The sequence below is a fragment of the Semicossyphus pulcher genome, unplaced genomic scaffold (assembly GCF_022749685.1).
Source record: "Semicossyphus pulcher isolate SPU_LCO1_2020_fin unplaced genomic scaffold, fSemPul1.0.p SCAF_9, whole genome shotgun sequence".
Classification (NCBI taxonomy): domain Eukaryota; kingdom Metazoa; phylum Chordata; class Actinopteri; order Labriformes; family Labridae; genus Semicossyphus; species Semicossyphus pulcher.
In genome coordinates, this window is record NW_027211770.1 from 24,445,812 (window position 1) to 24,465,011 (window position 19,200).

General features: G+C 41.0%; 3 protein-coding genes across 3 annotated transcripts; 1 reads left to right on the top strand and 2 right to left on the bottom strand.

Annotated features, from left to right (window-relative positions):
* Window positions 1–62: 62 nt before the first annotated feature.
* On the top strand, window positions 63–3,504 carry LOC138584508 (c-Myc-binding protein-like). Its single transcript, XM_069656762.1, has 5 exons — window positions 63–178; window positions 625–697; window positions 1,125–1,173; window positions 1,357–1,486; window positions 3,014–3,504. The coding sequence occupies exons 1-5, from the start codon at window positions 164–166 to the stop codon at window positions 3,059–3,061; spliced, it is 315 nt and encodes a 104-aa protein (XP_069512863.1). The 5' UTR covers window positions 63–163; the 3' UTR covers window positions 3,062–3,504.
* Window positions 3,505–4,495: 991 nt separating this feature from the next.
* Window positions 4,496–6,549, bottom strand: gja9a (gap junction protein alpha 9a). The gene is made up of 2 exons (XM_069655904.1): window positions 6,497–6,549; window positions 4,496–6,005 (listed from the first exon to the last, which is right to left on the bottom strand). Exons 1-2 carry the CDS (start codon window positions 6,547–6,549, stop codon window positions 4,496–4,498), a joined length of 1,563 nt encoding a protein of 520 aa, XP_069512005.1.
* A 2,912-nt stretch (window positions 6,550–9,461) lies between these two features.
* On the bottom strand, window positions 9,462–18,870 carry rhbdl2 (rhomboid, veinlet-like 2 (Drosophila)). The gene is made up of 8 exons (XM_069655906.1): window positions 18,497–18,870; window positions 16,550–16,793; window positions 14,509–14,657; window positions 12,007–12,119; window positions 11,698–11,798; window positions 11,358–11,418; window positions 11,208–11,269; window positions 9,462–10,670 (listed from the first exon to the last, which is right to left on the bottom strand). The coding sequence occupies exons 2-8, from the start codon at window positions 16,778–16,780 to the stop codon at window positions 10,491–10,493; spliced, it is 897 nt and encodes a 298-aa protein (XP_069512007.1). The 5' UTR covers window positions 16,781–16,793; window positions 18,497–18,870; the 3' UTR covers window positions 9,462–10,490.
* Between the last annotated feature and the right edge of the window lie 330 nt (window positions 18,871–19,200).

Here is a 19,200-nt window from a genome sequence, read left to right on the forward strand (position 1 = left end):
ACGAGGAACACTTGAAGGCAGCATCCAGCCCAGCAGACCCGTTGCTATTAGGAAGGCTGACTGTAAACGAAAGTTAACTTTTCCAAAATTGGGTGTGCGTTGTCAAGCAGGACAGAAAGCATAGTATCTATCGGAAGACAGACAACTTTAACTTTATATCATTATGGCACATTACAGAGTAAGTGTGTTTGCTGTCGCTTTATCTTACACGTGTGCTCTGTTTAAACTGTTTGTTGTTTAATAACTGTAAGCTAGCTAAGCTAACATTAGCAAACTGAAGGTACTAATCAGAAAATAGAGTGACCACCTGTGACAGCTTGGTGTTGAGTTGTTTTTGTGGATGAAGTTAAGTTGAAACACATAACATTACGTCAACAAACTGTTATGATCTGTTTTTCTGCTGTATCAGATTATTTTATAATTTGATTTTGAGTGTGAGTTTAGCAAAATTTGAAAGACAGACTGACAAGCAGGACCATCGGGAATATTGAACACTGATGGAAAATTAAGTGTGAAGCATTGTCAGTCCTGTTGTTCAACATCTCTTTTCTTCTTTAAACAGACCTGTCAGGTCAAAGTTTTTTAATCAACCAACATTATAATCTCTGTTTTTTCCCCCTACAGGCTCCAGACACTAAAAGGGAACAGTTTCGGAGATACCTGGAGAAAGCTGGTGTTGTTGACAGCCTAACTAGTGGTATGAAACTTTTTTTTGCTGTGGCGGTATTCTTGCATAATTGTTTGTCACTCCTCACAAACTTAACTTTGTTATGAAAAGCAAATAAAACACCCATCAGAGTTGTTGAAATGAAATCCTCTTGAAACAATAATTAGAAACATCTTGAATTATTGTCCTTTTAAAAAAAACAGTTGATCATCAAATGGTAGCCAAATAACCTGCCTTAATCATTCAGTTACAGTAGCAATGCAAAATTCATTTTATTTTATTATTAAGAAGATTATTATTTAACTCATAGCATAATCTAATAGACTAAATAGATTGTGTTGCCCACAGTCAGTTTTTGTATCATATTTGTTTATATACCCATAAAGTATTGATGTTTGATACCCAGCCCTATCAGTGATGCAGTTTAATATAACATTTTTTTCCTCTTGGATTTCAGTTTTAGTGGCTTTATATGAACAACAAGAAAGGCCCAGCAATGCCCTGGAGTATCCTTTTATGTGCACAAAACAAAACCATATAGTCGTTGCAGAGACCTTGAGTCCTTGAGGTAAAGTTAATGCTCCAAATCTTCAATCTTAACAAAACATTATTATTAAGAGAATTGTGAGAATTAAATTGATTAAAGGAGTCCAGTGCTTGTTGTAGATTCTTTAACCAACTGCTCCCAGATTTGTGAAGCAGAATCTCGGTGCTGCCGGCCTGGACTCAACCGACACCGAGGCTCTGCAGCAGGAGGTGCTTGACCTGAGGCAGAAGTGTGAACGCCTGGTGGAGGAAAACGGTGACCTAAAAACAAGGGTGAGATTTCATGCTTCAGATTGTGTTATTTTAGACGGCATTCTGTTCAGAGCAACTAGAGGTGAATATCGGAATTATCAGATGGTTGTTGTCTGTTTTGACTGATGGATCACAGTGTTAGAGAACATACTGCTGTGTCCTCCCCTATTACAACATAGGAACCCTTTAAGGGAGCGCCATCACTTCTATGTGCTTTTTAATGAAACAGATGTAAATAAAACTCCTGTAATGTTATCACTGCTAAATTTTTGACAGGGCTACAAAGCAAGGGTTGACTACTATCATGACTACGGGCCCTGGGCACAAACTCGCCACGGGCCCTATACAAACGCAAATGGGCCTAGTACACTTGGTGTATGTACCCTCACCAAGCACAAAAATTTGGACCCCATAACCAGCGCTGAATTAGCGCCCACGCTAGAGATAGACCGATATGGTTATTTCAGGGCCGATACCAATTATTAGTAGTCAAGGAGGCCGATAACCGATATTTGGAGCCGATATTCATTTGCAGTAAAAGTGAAAATATTGGCGTCAAAATTTTGAATAATACAAACTCCAACACTTAACTTTGTTTAAATGCCTTTAAGCATATTTTTATTAAACAAACAAACAAAAAGCGCAGGGAGTTCCCAGGGTCAGCAGCATCTCTTATACATTTAATTGAAAATTTAAATAAATAAATAACTTCCTGAAGTTTTATTAAGTAAATAAAACAAAGTTAAATAAAATTTGCTAAGAAATGAACTTTTTCTCCTCTCCGCCGTGTGTGTGAGCACTCTACACTCTTATCGGCCGATGCCGATATGCGTCAAAATGCCGATAATCGGTCGATCCCTAGTCCACGCCCCCTGGAGTAGTATCATAATCACCTTCCTCTTGCTTTTTGTTGATAAATGATGAAATCGAGGGTATTTGATGAACCAAAGCAGCATCTTCAGCATCTTCTGTTCTTTAGTTTGTGTTTCGCTGACCTGCTGAGTATATTTCTCTCCATTTTTAAGATGTTATGTTGACCGAGAAATAGAAAGTTAACCTCACAACCTATATCATTACGTCTATGGAATTTAATCGCTAAATTAAAAAAACATACCAACAGTTTTAGTCAAACAACATTGTCAAAATAACATTCATTTTCAAAATTTTACACATAAAAAATGATATTCATTCTTAAGGCCAAGGGCCCCCCATTGGCTCAGGGCCCTGGGCATGTGCCCACAAAAAAGAAAAATCTTTAATATTTGTTCCAGCTGGAGTTGGGGTTAGACGAGTGAATGTGGATGGAAAAAGCAGCCACTGACTTTTTAAATGCTGGTACTGTAGTAACGCTTGTAAATGCATTGATTGGTATGTCTGTTAACACAAACCAACTCAGTTAGGGTTTGAATATATCCATTGATTACTCTGTACCTTTGCAGACATGCTTAGGGATCCTGTAATAGTTTTTTTTATGCCACGGACACAAGAGAGGTCTCAAAATGATAATAAACTTAACTTACTTAGATGTACTTTCTTCTCCCTCTCCAGCTGCAGCGTTATGAACCTGGATCAGAAGATGGAGCCACAGCTGACTAGACCTGAGCAAAGCTTTCATTTGATTAATATATTTCTGTTTATACTACTGTCACTTTAAATTTAAAGACAAGACGACACTGTTGAGTGAAAGCTAATATTTTTTTTATGTAACTGTGCAGTTTTTTCCTAGTTTCTACTCTGTTTCTTAGAATCTAAATTATTCTGTACATGTATGTATATATGTTTTTTTTGTAGTTCATTAGGACTGTAATATAGTTTTACAATAGGAAGTGACCTCCCATGTGACTAGACAAGTCAGTTCTTAAGAAATGGGACTTTTGTTTTGAGCCCTCCATGGAAGAATATACCAACTTCTGCTTATACTGCAGAGGGTGTTATATTTCTGGCATGAAAACACACAATCCCAGATCCTCATGACAGTGTGTGACAGAGTCATACTCATCCTTTTTATTTTTAAAGGTCTGGTGGAAGATACAAGTTGTAAAAAGTCAAATAAAGCAGTCTTGTAATAAGTTGATGTTGCATCAGTGATTGTAAATAATATGTAAACAACAATGTGTCAGTCAGACCTTTTTATTGGAGTACCTGGGGAGGTTGATGCTGTTGTTAATTTGTTCAGGTGCAGCTGTACATCAATATTACACAACATTCATTACTTTAAATGTTACACATACACTGATACAAAATGAAGCAAAACCCCTAACACCTATGCCGAGACAAATGAAGACCTCTGGGACCAGCACATCTGGTTTTACCGTATTCAGCTGTCCAGCAGGACAGGTATCTAACAGTACTCCTGATGATTGATATGCGCAGTGAGTGTTTTATACCCAGGACTAAATAGTAATTCTGCGATAGAACCAGTTTAGTCATAATGGATTAAATGGATCCATATTAGCTTATATCAGCACAGGTCTGTTACACCCCCAAAGCCCCTGCAAACCTCTGCCATAACCATTTTAACTGTTTTTTCTGAAGTATCTTTTTATGATACAAATGTATAAATTACAACGGGACATGCAGGCCAATCGTGTACATGTTTTTAATGCTACAAATCTCTAACAAATCTTTAAACACCCTGTTCACAGTCTAGGGATTTTTTGTTCTACTGAATTAGTAACTGTCCTTGCAGGAAGTCAGAATAGAAAAAAAGGTTTAGTCCAAAAATAGTTGCAAAACAAGAAGTATAAAACATACCGTACAAAGTCCTGAGATGTTTGGTAGTGTTATGTTTCACCACCAGGAATTACAGAAGGCAGTTGAATTTGACTGCAATTTATTCTTAAAGCATGCCATAATATATAGACTTGTGAAAAGATAGTGAGGAAAACAGACAACGTAAAAAAAAATATATAAGTGTCACCATATAGATGTAGTGCTGTTAAATCCATAAGTGAAGTGTAGAAAGGACTCCTGTAGTATGGATTGCAATGCACCATTACTGCATTTAAGGAAACAGTTTGCATTTGAAGCTTAGATTTGCAGATCCGTCGCTCGTCTGCTGCTTGAGTTACTTGCCATCGATGTTTTGCAGTTGGAGGACGGTGGTCTGGAGTTGTTCCTTGATCCTGAGCTGGAATCATCCACTGACTCTGGAGTTGAAGGCCGGCTTTGATGTTTGCCGTCTGACTTTGTCTGCGCTCTAGTAGAGGAAGGTCCATTACTGGTTTTTGCTCCCCCGTACGAATCCGTGTCGGAGCTTTTACCCTCCAGCACGGTGGAGCATTTGAAAGAGCCGTGAGCCCTGAACGGCTTCCTTGCTGCACTCACTGGCAGCGTGGGGAAGGAGGAAGAGTGAACGGCCTTCTGTGGGCACTTTGGAGAGTCTGGGCTCCCTCTCTCACTGCTCTCATCCCCCTTACTGTGAGGGGGACGATGCAATAAGTCCTCAGCCTCCGGCTTTGGATTGATCAGCGAGTCGCAGCACGGCGAGCAGGACTCGGTAGTCAGATTGCAGTTACAATCCGGGGGGCTTTGAGCTGAACCTTTGGAATCATCCAAATCGGGCTGATTGTTTAGCTCGCCTGGAAGAGGTAGAAAAGTTGAAGGTTTGATAAGGTTTGGGTACATTATGTTGCCCTGCACCCTCTCCATCAGGAGGTTGTAGTCACTGGGGGCAGAGGCAATCGTTGCTTTTCTGGTTGCACATATTTGCACCACAGATTCTTTTTTATACTTGTTGACGTAGTATTCATCAAGTTCATCTCTCTCGTCTCTCAAGTGCGGGTAGAAGTCCAGAATGCCCTTTTTAATCTTCTTGTAACCCAGATGCATGATCTCCAAGATGTTTAGGAAGAGGGAAATCCCAGCGATGCACTGCATGAACACCATGAAGACACTTTTCTCTGTTGGTCTTGAGACGTAGCAGTCTACAGCATTGGGACAAGGGTCCCGCTCACACTTGAAGAGCGGGTACAGGTGGAAGCCGTAAAGGAGGTACTGGCCTGTCATGAAGGCCACCTCAACAACAGAGCGAGTAACAACATGAGCCACGTATGTTCGCAGCAGAGAACCCCTCAGAGGAGCTTTGTTCAGCTTCCCCTGATCCAGCTGCTTCATCTCCCGCTCGATCCTCTTCCTCGCTTCCGCCAGCTCCACGTCCACCAGCTCCAGCTCCTTCCTCAGCAGAGCCTTCTTTTTCTGCCGAGCCTTCTCCAGCGCGCGCAGCCTGTAGAGAGCGTGGCCCATGTAAACCAACGAGGGAGAGGACACAAAGATGACCTGCAGCACCCAGTAGCGGATGAGGGAGATGGGGAAAGCCTGGTCGTAGCACACGTTTCTGCACCCGGGCTGCTCTGTGTTGCAAATGAAGTCGGCCTGCTCGTCGTTCCACACGTCCTCAGCAGCCACACCGAGGACCAGCATGCGGAAGATGAACAGGATGGTGAGCCAGATCTTGCCCACCATAGTGGAATGGATATGTACCTCCTCCAAAATCCCCCCAAGGAAGTTCCAGTCACCCATCTTCACTCTGCCATTATGACTTGTAGAGAGACAAGAAATAACAACAAGTGAATACATGTTGAAACAGATTAAAATTTACACTTGTGTTTATAAAAATATTGCTGCAATCTCAAAAGACGTAGTGCATCTTTTGAGGAATTAAGCAATGAGTATAGGACAGTGGCCTTTTGGATAAAATGAATAAAGTATTAATGAACAATATTTGTAGTAAAACACTAAAATCGGGAAAATAATCAGATTTTAAAGTAAATTATGAAGAATAAAAAAATCACAATACCTCCAAGTTGAAAAAATAACAATAACTAGTAGAAAACTTGTGAATTTAAAATCTTGCTTGTCACATATTTGCAAAAAGGTACATTAAAAGCAGACAAAAGGAACTTGTATATCCAGGTTTATATTCCATGGTTAGAAAGCCATCCATGTTAGTCTTAATAAAATGTTTCCCCTCAGCTGTGACATTATAGAGAAACAGGTCAGAGCTCCTGTGCACCCGCCGTCTCCGTTTACCTTGCTGCAGCATGGACAGACTGCCGGTGGTGACTTAAATCTCCTCGGGTCATGCGGCCCTGACGCGGTCACCAAAAAGTTTTTAAAAATCGTTGGCGCCCTCCACATGAGTCCCTGCACATCACCCAAACTTCCGTGACCCGCCTCTGCTCCAGTCTCGCCAGAAACAAAGTGGGAACAACTGAGCTGTTGAGGGACGGCTGCCAACTCTGACAAGAGAAAGTCAATACCAACAGCTTCAGTGGTGCATTTAGATCAGTGATGTGGTGTAACGTGGAAATTGACCTCAATCTTTGCAGGTCAGAACTATTTTTGCGTGTTTGTCTGGATTAAACATCATTCAGATTAACTTTACTACCAGAAACACTGCAAAAAGTCAACAGCAGATATAAAAACCCTTTGAAGTATTTGTAACTGTTGTTATTGTGGGTGTGTACTGCAACTGTTGGCGTACATAACCAAGATGTTTCAACACAGATGGCCACACGACATGCCAAAGTTTGTACTGAACTACCCACTCTATTTTGCTCCATATGTACAGAGGAGGAATTAGTCTGGCACTGAAATTCTCACTCAATACCAGTCAGTTGTCCACACAGGCTTTGTACAATCAATAGTTTTCTACTATAGTGAAATAGTCAATGAGTCACCATGTCCCATTTCATACCCTGCCGGTCCTCTCTGGATGTAATTAAGTTCTCATGATTGACTCGATTCATTATTTTATCCCATTTACAAGAAATCTATCACAATGGATTAGCGTGCTTGCCAAGTGTTGTTTGCCAACTTTACACCGTCCACATTAAAATACCTTTAAATGCCTCCGTGTGATGAATGTAGTTGTTATCTGGGGTCGGCCATGATATTACAGCCTTACACTACTTAAATGAAATGGTAATGAACTGTTACTTTTCTCTTTAGATTAACAGGGTGAGCTGATGTTTGAAGACAAGAATCAAACGGGGTAATTTTTTTTTATCTAGGCTTTGTTATTTTGACCCTAAACTGACCTTTTCCCCTCTGACCTAACATCTGTCATCCTGTCCAAAGAACAGGATTGATTCAAACTGGTCTGGTTCAAAGACATTATGGGGTTCAGAGGTTCACGGCGGGGTTACATATTGGGACAATCCAAGAGCTATTTCCTCTTGTTTTTATTCTGGTCATAACAATCAATTTTCCCTTATACAATACTTTAGCTCCAGGATGTCCCATGGATTACTCCCTATCACGAATAAGGCTTGAAAATGTAAATTATGAGATTAATAAGTCTTTTACTTCGGTGAAAAATCCTGAGTAAAGATAACCAAAGAAATGTAAATATATATTGGTATATAAACTCTGTTTTTCTTTTGTTGCAAGCAACATTTTTATCAATTATTGACTACGGTAATTTTCTTTATATGCATGCTACCTCATCTTCACTGTAAATGTTGGACTGTTGAGTGTACAATGCAGCGTTGCGATATCACCACATCTTGTATGAGAAAGCTGGTTTGCCTTCATCATATAACCGTAGGATGGAACACTGCTACATCTTTCTTTACAAGGCGATACTACGTGAACTGGCTTCTTATTTCTGTTGTCTATTGACTCCTAAAACGTTCAGTGGCTGCAGCCTTCGGTCACATGGACACATCGTGTTTGTCTTTCCTCGAACTCGATCTGTCTTTGGTAAAAGTGCTTTTAATGTTATTGCTCATGCATCTTGGTCTGAGCTGCAGGGCCAACTTAAACTGGAGCAATTATAAAAACAGAATAAAGGATAATTTGATTAGTGAATGTCTTATTGCTGAATGCTGGGAAGTTACTGTTAGATGAATTTTCTGCTTGTTTTAGTCCGTCTGTTCTGTATGTGAACATTTTATGCTGCTGCCTTGGCCAGGACTCCTTATAAAAGAGACTTTGTATCTCAATGGGATTATTTCCTGGTAAAATAAATGTATAATAAAATAGATTCAATATACATTCATAGCCTTTGCATTGGGAGAGAAGAAGTAATCAAGCCCTGCAGAATTTTTTAAAAGTATATTTGCACTGATTTTGTGGAGAAATCATACAACAGTACTCTTATGTCTTTAAACAACACTGGAGAGGCGCATTTTTAATTTGCCTCAGCTCGGATTTTCATATTTCAAAACTTTTTTAAAGCATAAAATGTATTTTTTTGTTTTGACGTTCCTTTTAGTAAAACATGTTTCCCAGTTGCCGCTACTGTGTCTGTTTTTTTGTCTTCAGGCATAAACAGATGAAATTAAAGAACCCAGATTTTTCAGCATTTAAAAGAATGTAATTAACTCTTTACAGGGCTTGGGCTCAGTGGTAGAGAAGGTCGGAGGTTCGATCCCCAGCTTCCTTAGTCTACATGTCAAAGTGTCCTTGGGCAAGACACTGATCCCCAAATTGCTCCCGGTGGCAAAGCCAACGGGCACTTTAGGTAGCAGCCTCTGCCATCAGTGTGTGAAAGGGTGATTCTGACATGTAGTGTAAAAGCAGCTTTGAGTGGTTGCAAAGACTAGAAAAGCGCTATATAAGTACAGTCCATTTACTTTAACATCAACACACTGATATTCAAACTAATTTCAATGCAAAAACACTATAATAATATTTCAGCAGAATCGTCCAATCACACGAGCCTTCTGGACTGCTGAGTTACATAGAGCAACATACCATCACGCATGGTTCCAGGGTCGAGGCAAACAGGTTCATGCTAATTGAATATTGATGCGCTAAGTTTTATCGATGAGCTGAGTTTGGAAACTATGGAACTTTCCACATATGGCAGAAGCAGGCGTGGCCATATGGGAACAAATACATCCCTGCAGCATCACACAGCAGGCTGCTTTACATGCACTATGTTTACTGCTAACTGCTGATTATCTGGATGACAAGAGAGAATGTGTTTAATGTGAATTATGTGTATATGAGTCCGACAAAAATCAATGCTTTTGTTCTGTTTCTGCAGACGTAAAGATTTAATTTACAACATTTCATTAAAAAACACGACAGTTTATTTGAAAATCTTTGTGGAAATGCAACAGAGTGTAAGAAGTCTCTGTTTAGTCTTTGGTCACACTTTACCCGTAATCTTAGAAATTAACTTAAGAGGAGATCTGTCTCTGGTGTTAAACCCGTACGGTCTAAACGTATGAAACTGCAGATGTACTGACACAATATGAATACCACTTCCACTTAATGATTAGCAGTTAAGAAGGGATATTTTACAGTATTAATGGTATCAATTTTACCAACAAGTTACAGCAGATGTTTCCTAAAGCTGGCATGTTTGATGCCAAAATGTGTATTTCACAAATCTAAAGAAAACAATAAGTATAACAGGAAAATGAATCTGTTTTACAACCCAACAAGTAATCATCTGCTTCCTGTCAACAGGAAGTGACTGAAACAATAACGTGGCATTAAGCCAGGGCCTGATGGTAAACCATTTACATTCCTTTTTCCTAAGAACTTCTTTGATAACTCTTTCTTCTGGTAAGTGCTGTCACAGATTTGATTTAAGACACATTTCAGGAATACCTAACTTCCATAACAGATGTTTCAACAGCAAACACGTGACAGCAAAGAGGAGCATGAAAAGTGTGGCATTATTTCCAGTTGAAGAAGTATATGAAATACGAACAATGTGTTCATAAAATGTCTGATAATCTATCTACAAGATCTAAAATCTAACATTTAAAAACAGGTCTAATTACTGAATCTTTGAAAGCACACTTTAATCAGCAGTCTAAAATATAAAATATGAATTCTGCAATGCTACACATAAACAGCAGGAGGCACTCTTCCACTTAATCTCACAAATTCTGCTTTTTAAAAACAGAAAATCTGATGAGACATTAACAAAAACCCTGTGCTACATTCACAACGTCCCTGACTTTGCTTTGAAACACATCGGTAAAAACATCATCCTGAGTGTGACTTTAAGGCTTTTAGTGTTGACTTTTAAAAAAAGGTAGTCGAGTGCAGCTTTTTGGCCCTATGACGCTGGGGTCAGGAAGATGTTGAAGAGGATGGCAAAGAGCAAAAACACTAAATAGCCCACGATACAAATCCAGAAGCGAGGGTCTTTGAGGAGCTTCTTGTTGTAATCGCTGAAGAACACGTAACCGATGGTCATCCCTGCGACAATTCCTCCAAAATGAGCCACAAAGGACACCTGAGGAGGGAGAAAATGAAGTCAGAAGCATCCTGTGGGACTAGCTATCCAAATTTACATGAGCATAGACCCTCGACTGCTCTCATCTAACCTCAGTGAAATTAGGTGAACACCCAAAAAGTTGCTGGACAAGTTTAACAGCCAAAACAAATTACCAGGAAAGAAGGGAGATAGCGGGGTGGGGGAGGGAGTAAGGGATCAGGTTTTATGGACTCCTCAGATGTGTTATTAGTTCAAACTGAAACTATGGGATCAAAGTACAAGGCCATTTATCAATGTGGGTTAGTGATTAAAAAAGAAGTAACGGGTAATGTTGGTTTTCTGTCTTTGTCCATTAGTACATGCCCATGCAGGGAGCTACATATCTGCATGAATAATCAAGTCCCAGCGAGAGCTGCTGATCCTGTCTGCAGCCACAGGCGCATCAAATCCATCACCAAACACTGTCAGCTCGGGGGAGGTTAGCTTAAACCTTCTTTAGGCTCAGCGCGACCCTTTGTTCTCTGTCCTACTGTAGAGAGGGAAGGGAAGTCATACCTTCATGCCATCCTCATCGCCGGCAAATCTTCTGTAAAAGGCAAATCCAAAATCTACGCCAACTGGAGAGAGAACAGAGTATTACATATACTATTTTAAAAGTGTGATCTCCGCAGGAAGAAAGTGCTTTAAATCTCAAGGACAACATACCAAATATCACTATGGCGAGGATACGAAACACTCCGAGGAGAGGAATCATCTCTCGGAAATTCTGGGATTAAAAAAATCACATGTATAAGGACAATGCAAATATTTGAACTGTAACTGTGTCTAAAACCAAATCAAAATGTGACCTTTGCAAAGCAGAATTGGCCAAATATTACCTAAACCTTGAGCAATAAGTCTCTAATAGTTATCAGCATAATTTATTTAGTAAAAACCAACAGAAACCCTTCTCATATGTAAACACTGCAAACACTACAGTCTGCAATGCTGCTAAATGTTCAGACCGACTCTTCCCATTAAACTGTAAACTTGTCTGTGAACTTACCACCACTGCGTTCATGAAATAGCCTCCTATCAGGGCATAAACTCCCCCTGAAGCTCCCACCAGAGCACTCAGAGGATCAAAGATGGAGCTGGACAAGGAGCCTGAGGGCAAACAGAAAATGTTTCAGCTTCACACTCAGTGACAGCCGGGTCTCACTCTGACACAAACAGGAAAACACAACTTCAAAGGAAGCATGTGTCAGACGTCTCGGTGCAAAGCATTCGGAAACAGTGATGTTTTTGGAGAGCTGCTTATGTAACGAAAGAGCCAACATAATGTATCATGGAAAAGAAAACAGGTGATGCTGACCTGCCAGGACTCCTGCCAGGTAAACCATCCCCACTTCAAACCCTTTGTGCACCAGTTCCAGCGGGATGCCCAGAACCAGCTGCATCACCAGGTTGCCCACAATGTGCTCCACACTGGGGAGGGAGAGGTGGAGAAAGTGAGGAGAATAAAACTGACCATGGTGGTGAAAACATACAAACATCAAATGAGGCTGGAAGAGAAAACAAATGCCTCTAACCCTGCATTTTATCCCTGATGTGGATTCAATTTAATGGGTCATATTTTAAATATCAAACGTTTTCTGGGTAAGATAAATCCAATACAAGAAAATGAACAAAACCACCAATACTTAAAGACTTTCCATCCCTTTGGTAGCACTTTCCCCCCAGTCCATTTGCCCCAGTGATGACTCTAAAAACATGCCCCAAATATATTATTTTTCCACAAAAAAAAGGCTCAGCAAATTCCTAAAACAGCGGGGCACTAAAGTTGTAAACAGATATTACTCCATCCATCCATCCATCCACTCATCAGGGTCGCAGGGGGCAGCTGTCATTGGGCGAGAGGCGGGGTACACCCTGGACTCAAATGACTCTGCAGTTGACCCGTGTAATTATCGCCTCGGGTCCAATCGCCAATGATGGGAACACAAAAGCCAGGTCAACACACCAACATCACCTTTCTGGCGCGATGCTATGACGCGCATGGAAGTTCTGGCCGCTGTCGCGTAAATACAGAAGAACAACATACAATGGTGACTTTGTTCTTTGTTTCGTGCAAGATGCAGCAACACTGGCAAGACAGCGAGGTGGGAGAGCTTGTTGTTCGCCCTGTTTCCGGCGCATTTGTGACGTCAGACTGTGACGCAGCAGAAAAGAGACCGAAAGGAGTATACTCCACTGTCAATGGGAAAAGAGACAATCGGCATTTACTAGCTTCCCGGGTCTGAAAAACAAAAAATAAATGCGCTAATTTTTGGTGGGAAAGGGGTTAGAGACAGACAACCTTTCATGCTCACATTCATAACTACAGGTAATTCAGAGTCACCACCTACTGAGCATGTCTTTGGACTGTGAGAGGAAGTCGGAGTACCAAGAGGGAACCCACGCATGCACGGGGAGAACATGCAAACACAGAAAGGCCCACTATGTCCAGGAACCTTCTAGCTGTGAGTGCTATCCACTGCACCACCATGCAACCCCAAATATAACTCAACAGGAGTAAATAGTGTTTTTGTTTGGGACTATTTTCCTATTTTAAGTACTAATCTTGAAGTTCTCAGTTTTGTTCTATTTGGCGGCACCTTATGGTGATAAAAGGCATTCATGGGTGCATACGTCCACGGTTGGCTCCCTTTGTTACGGTTGTAACTCTTGATTTTCCTGGCTGACGGTCGCTTTCCTTTTTAGACTGTTTGCCTTCATCTGAGCGTCGAGTTTGTTTCTTTTTCTTTGGATTTTCACTTATTGTTGAAGTTGTATCTGTAGTCATCCATCTTTTCTATGTTTGTTCAGCCATAGTAGATTACTGTTTACTCGCAAGACTTGCAGAGACTGCAAAAACAGCCGCTTAGCTCCGCCTACCCTCTCTGACAGACCAACCACTGCTGGCTGATGGAAAATGCGTCACTAACTTATGATTTCTTTCCGCAAATGTGGCCACAGACTCTCTATAATAATACAATATACTGCAAATGCAAAGGCATTGCGTTATCTCATTCGGCGATAGATAGCGACAGACATTTATTTAAATGAAAATCTTCGAGATTATATCTTTAAGTATTTGAGTGAGAATCTCTAACAGCTAGAAGGTGAAGTAGATGGGACTGAAAAAACTACACTGCTTCTGTTTATTGTAATAAAGGAACATGTAATTTTAAATAAGCCACATCTGGATACACAGAACAATTTTATCTCTGTTGGTTTTGGTCTTTTTACAGGGTTTTGTCGACAGTAAGAAAAACATAGAGCATCACCCGCCTTGTCCTTTAAGCAAACATCCTGTCTGGTGTCTTCCAGTTAGCGGGGGACTGTAACCACTTGCTCCGTTTTGCTAATGTAGTCTTTCCTGTGTGCTTCTGTGTAGTCACGATTTTTGTTTTTCCTGTCTTCCTGTGGCTTTTATGCTCATGATTTCTGAGACTGTTTGCTTGCCACGTCTTCTGACCTTTTAGTGTTTGCACAGATGTGTCTGTACTTTCAGGGCCTCCATGTTCCTCTTTGAAAAACCCCTTTTAAAGCTATACTCAGATGCAATAATATGAAGACATGAGGCAAAGGGGGAAGTGTCAAAATCATGACGACATAAAGCAAAGAGACACACTGGCGACAGCAGAAATGAATTAACACGTCTTACAGGATTAATAAATAGCCCCAGAAAGATTACCAGCTTTACCAAACTGGTCTTCACTGCAGGGCTGTGACACTGTGCTGTAAGTGTCTGTGGGAAATGTTTCCACTCTCCGCACTGACTCAAGCTTTTAACGTGTAATTAAGGTACCTAAAAAGCCCTGCCAATGCTTACCCGGCGTGGACAAACATGTAGGAGAAAAAGCGCCACGCTTCCTGCCTGCGCTCAGGCTTGTATGTGAGGGGGCTGTTCCAGATGCCATCATCGAGCGTCACCCACTGCTTCTGAGGCTTCCACACGGCGTAGTAGATAAACATTGCCAACTGATGAAGAACAAAGACACATACATTAAAGTTTATATTTAAGGAAACGTTTAAGTCTTCAACCTTTGTTCAAAAAACAAGCTAGAATTTGCCCTTTTAGGGAAGCTGCTGTATGTATGAAGGGCGGGAGCTCAACCCCAGACAGCTGAGAAAATAAAGACGGAAAGAGTGAATCAGAAATGCAGATGTTTGTTTAACCAGCTGCAGAAAATCCCCCTGTGTGTTCCTATACTGCAGCCTGTATCTGTCGGAATATAGAGCCAACAGCATGCTGAGAGAGTGCAGCATAGTCGATCTTCTCTTGTTGAATAAAGTGCCTCCTCCCCCAGAATTAAGCAAGTATTCTCCGACATTCAAATGCAGTGACACTGGACGTCTGTGAGCCACAAAGAAAGAGCTGTTCATCCCGACGTATGAATAGGCAGCGTGCAAAACACTGATAAGTGATAAGAGAGAGGAAAGCAATAAGCCTTTAACCAACATGAGGCCAACTGACAACATTAAAGGTATGATCTTGAAGATTTTCATGTAAATAAATGTCACTACCTATCGCCTAATGAGGTAACACAATGCTGATTGAGCCTATGGCCCACTGATGAAAGCCTTTGCATTTGCAGTATTACGGACTGGGTGTCTGTGGCGACTTTAGTGGAAAGAATCACAAGCGGCGCCCAGTTAGTGACACGTTCTCCTTCACGCAGCAGTGGTTGGTCTGCCAGAGAGGGTAGGCGGATCTAAGCGGCTGCTTTTCCGGTCTCTGCAAGTGTTGTGAGTAAACAGTAATCTACTATGGCTGAACAAACAAAGAAAAGATCGCTGACTACAGATACAACTTCAAAAATAAGTGAAAATCCAAAGAAAAAGAAACAAATTGGACGCTCAGATGAAGGCAAACAGTCTAAAAAGGAAAGCGACCGTCTATGTGGCATACAACGCCATGTGTCAGCAGCGGGCTGGGTGGCAATTTTACTTAGAGGAAGAAGGCTGGAGCTGCCCTGCCCACGCGGAACGAGCTACAGTTTCAGCTGTTTGGAGGTATTTCAGACTTGCTGCACAAACAAGTTCTACGTCTACCTAAAGTAAATTCTTACATTTTGTTTCACAGAGTTACAAAAGCAATGATTAGCTGAAGCCTGATGCCTTACACATAATAGAAAGATTGCAGTCTTTTCCAGACAGTGAGACATACAGCTTATAAATTAAGTTGTAGGTATATGCATCTCTACTCCGGCTTCTGGACTAAAATCTAATTTCCTGCATCTTTTTTTAGACGCACGCAATTTTAAATGCATTCCTGTTTGTAATAAAGGATATAATAAATAACTCAGCGTACATCCCCTTCAAGCTATTCAACCTATAGTTTTAGAGTAAAATGAGGCCACAGCATCCCCCTTCTGCTGTTTTATAATATCTCCTACCGAGCCTCCACATTCCACGAGGGTTTATTTACCCGAATCTAAAAGTCAAAATTGGGTCTGGCTTTCCTGTTTCCGCTCTCAGGAGAAGCATCTCTGAATCCCCCAGCAGTGAGGATCAACTGTACCTAATAAACATGAAGCTACGGCTCATGAAAACTACTGTTTTTATTGACACCATGCCGACTGCACTTGATGAATCGGGGCATTTAAAGGAGGAAGCACAGACGCCAAAAGACAGAAATGTATGCTATTGACAAAATACTGTAGTGTGATTATTTTCCTGCTTGATTTAAAGACATCCCACCGTGGCCTCTGTGACTTCACCTCCGTATCTGCTCTGTAAACACAATCACAGCTAATCTATACAGTAATTAACACCACGGCAGCATGTAACCAAATGTAGGCTGTGTGCATAACAGGATCCATACTGATCGTGCCAGCATCATACACTATGTATGTCAGGGCAGGAGCTACCTCTGCAATACTGATGAGGATGATGAAGATGGGGGGCGGGCAGCAGTTGGCCCGTTCCAGGTACGTGTTGCGGTCGTCTGGTGGAAGCATCCATTGGGAGACGGACTCCTGGAACTTCTCACAACATCCCCGCTTCCTGTCTCCATCAGGCCGGTCCGCTCCGGTCTTGACCTGTCTCCCGTCTCTGTCGACAGGAAGCGGCTCCTGCTGCTCCAGGTCGATGTCCCCCATCACTGCTCCGCTCCTGCACAGAAGATCACAGATTCTGACACTGATTTGGATTTTTAAGTGTATAGCATTTTCAGACTTTGTTGGACTATCCAAAAAAGACACATACGTTATAACATTATACAAAGACATATTTCTAATATATTGTAAAACCAATTTAGATCAACGACGGTATTAAACATTATAGGCCAGGAGCCAGGCCGAGACCTCAGGATGATTTTTTTCACTATTATTTTCTGTTAAACATTCTGTTCAGCTGAGACCTTCGGCCATCACAAGATGATAACGACAGCTCCCAACTCGAAGCCGTTTGGTCTCAGGGGCCCAAAAACCCCTATTCTAAAAGATGCTTTTGGCTACATGATGTCGTAGCACATACGAAGGTACTGCAATTGCATAAATACCCAAAACTTCCCAAGTACATAAGCTTCAATTTGAGCCCAAGATGATATTTCTTAGTACAAAACAGTAACACAAGAAAAAGCCTCCTTCAGCTTAACTGAACATTTAACCTCTATGTAGGCAGGGGTTCATTCAGGGCTGCATTAGACATGCGACGTGTAAGCTACCTAATAAACTGGAAACTATTCAGGTTTAAAATGCTGTGAAAGAGGATTTTGTCTATATTGCCGACCCCTTTTAAACAGACCAGTTACGTCTCTCATAACTTAAAGTGCCTAGAAGAAAAGAAAAGTTCATCAGTGTATGTTAATAAACAGGCGAATCTCTCAATTACTTTTGTGCAACAAACGACCTACAATTAACAATTACACTCATCATTATTGATTAATGGTTTAGACTGTAAAGCACCACAGAATGTATTTATAGTTCCCGCCACCCAGGGTTACCTCTACAAATTTCATGTTTTGACCGACTAACAGTCCAAAAGCTGAAGGTATACCAGGTAACATAACGCACGCTCACATTTCTCACACATTTTGTCTAACAAATGACCTTAATTTTCTAATTCAATCTTGATAATAGTTGCTGATTTAATCGTCAGTTTATCGACATCAGTTTAAGCTTCTACCATTAGTCAAGTGAGAGAAAATTAGTAGAGAACTATTTCAATAATTCAATTGTTTAAAATCAAACATTTCAAACATTGGCTGGTTTGGATTTGCTGCTTTTCTTTTCTCTGATATTTTTGGGCTGTTTTGGACTTTTAAGATTTTCAGTTCTACAGAAAAGGATACCAGATGGCTTTAAAGAACATTGTACTGAAAATAAGGTTTAAAGGATGGATCTTAAACTTAAAGTTCTCCTTTTAACTGACTGTTTACCAATTAAATGACTCCTAAAATGCCCAGTTTATGTTACTTGTATGGCCATCATCCATATGCACTCTGAAATAGATATATTCACAGTGTAATTAAATACACTGCTTTAGTTAGACATTTAATAATAACAGTAACAAAACATAAAAATACTACTTTTACCACTTTTAAGACTTGGGTTGTAATTTAACAGGGTGGTATTATTCCCCTGACTGGAGAGATGGAGAACACAGTTTAAATGTTTTTCAGTATGCTTCATGGCAGTCTGTAAATTAGCGTTTCCTGTTTACTGGGCGTTGCTGATGACAATACTCTGATTTTATGGGATCTAAGACTTTTCCTGACCAATTAAAGTAAATTCAAGTTGACGCTCCTATATTGCAAAGTTTCCTACTATATCTTTATGGTTTTAATTACATGAGCGTATGTTCGGCCTACTCACCTAAACCTTCAACAGGAAGAGTGCAGATGGCTCCGGGCGGTCCCAAACGCATAAATATTGATTCAGCTAAACTAATTCAGACAGCTCAGTGTGCGGGCTGAACTTCAGACGCTTCACTGTAGTTGAAAATACTCCACAAAAACGCGTTCAGAATAATTCCTCCATGTTTTCAGACAACCCGCGCAGTCCCTTCTTCAAGCCGACCGTCCCCGGGAGAGCGAAAGGAAAAAAAAAGGCACTTGGAGATAATTATAGTCCTTTCATTGCTTTTTCCTGCATGACACTACCTTCCTGTCCAGCATAAACAAACCCCTGATGCTCCCCTCTTCCACTGAAACACAGGAGAGTTTCTCAGAACCACGAAGAATACTGATGTCTGCAGCCCGCGCGCGACAACAAGAGCCTACCTGTTTCCCCGTGCCACACCTGGGATACGTGACGTCACCGACACAGTAGATCCTCATTATCCAGAGCTGTTTTACCAACACACACCCCTCTCAAAACACTCACACACACACAGTCCCAGGGAGGGACAGGGGCAATAAATGCGGCTGTCTTTGATCCCCGGTGTCATATATTCAAATAGATTATACGGAGTCTAATTCAGCTAAGTGCACCGGGGATAAAGTCTCAATTTAATATAATTACTGCAGTACCTTAAATGCACCACAAGAGGGCAGTGAAGTCCACAATTAAGATCAATA

What these genes read in the sequence shown, in the direction of transcription:
- LOC138584508 (XM_069656762.1), top strand. An exon ending in TGTTGACAGCCTAACTAGTG is followed by an intron (nt 698 to 1,124) that starts GTATGAAACTTT and finishes CTTGGATTTCAG; the next exon opens with TTTTAGTGGCTTTATATGAA. An exon ending in AGGCCCAGCAATGCCCTGGA is followed by an intron (nt 1,174 to 1,356) that starts GTATCCTTTTAT and finishes AACTGCTCCCAG; the next exon opens with ATTTGTGAAGCAGAATCTCG.
- gja9a (XM_069655904.1), bottom strand. Translation starts at nt 6,549, where the DNA reads ATGACCCGAGGAGATTTAAGTCACCACCGGCAGTCTGTCCATGCTGCA. An exon ending in TCTGTCCATGCTGCAGCAAG is followed by an intron (nt 6,006 to 6,496) that starts GTAAACGGAGAC and finishes TCTCTCTACAAG; the next exon opens with TCATAATGGCAGAGTGAAGA.
- rhbdl2 (XM_069655906.1), bottom strand. Translation starts at nt 16,780, where the DNA reads ATGGGGGACATCGACCTGGAGCAGCAGGAGCCGCTTCCTGTCGACAGA. An exon ending in TCCTCATCAGTATTGCAGAG is followed by an intron (nt 14,658 to 16,549) that starts GTAGCTCCTGCC and finishes GTTCTTCATCAG; the next exon opens with TTGGCAATGTTTATCTACTA. An exon ending in CCTCGCCATAGTGATATTTG is followed by an intron (nt 11,270 to 11,357) that starts GTATGTTGTCCT and finishes TTCTCTCTCCAG; the next exon opens with TTGGCGTAGATTTTGGATTT.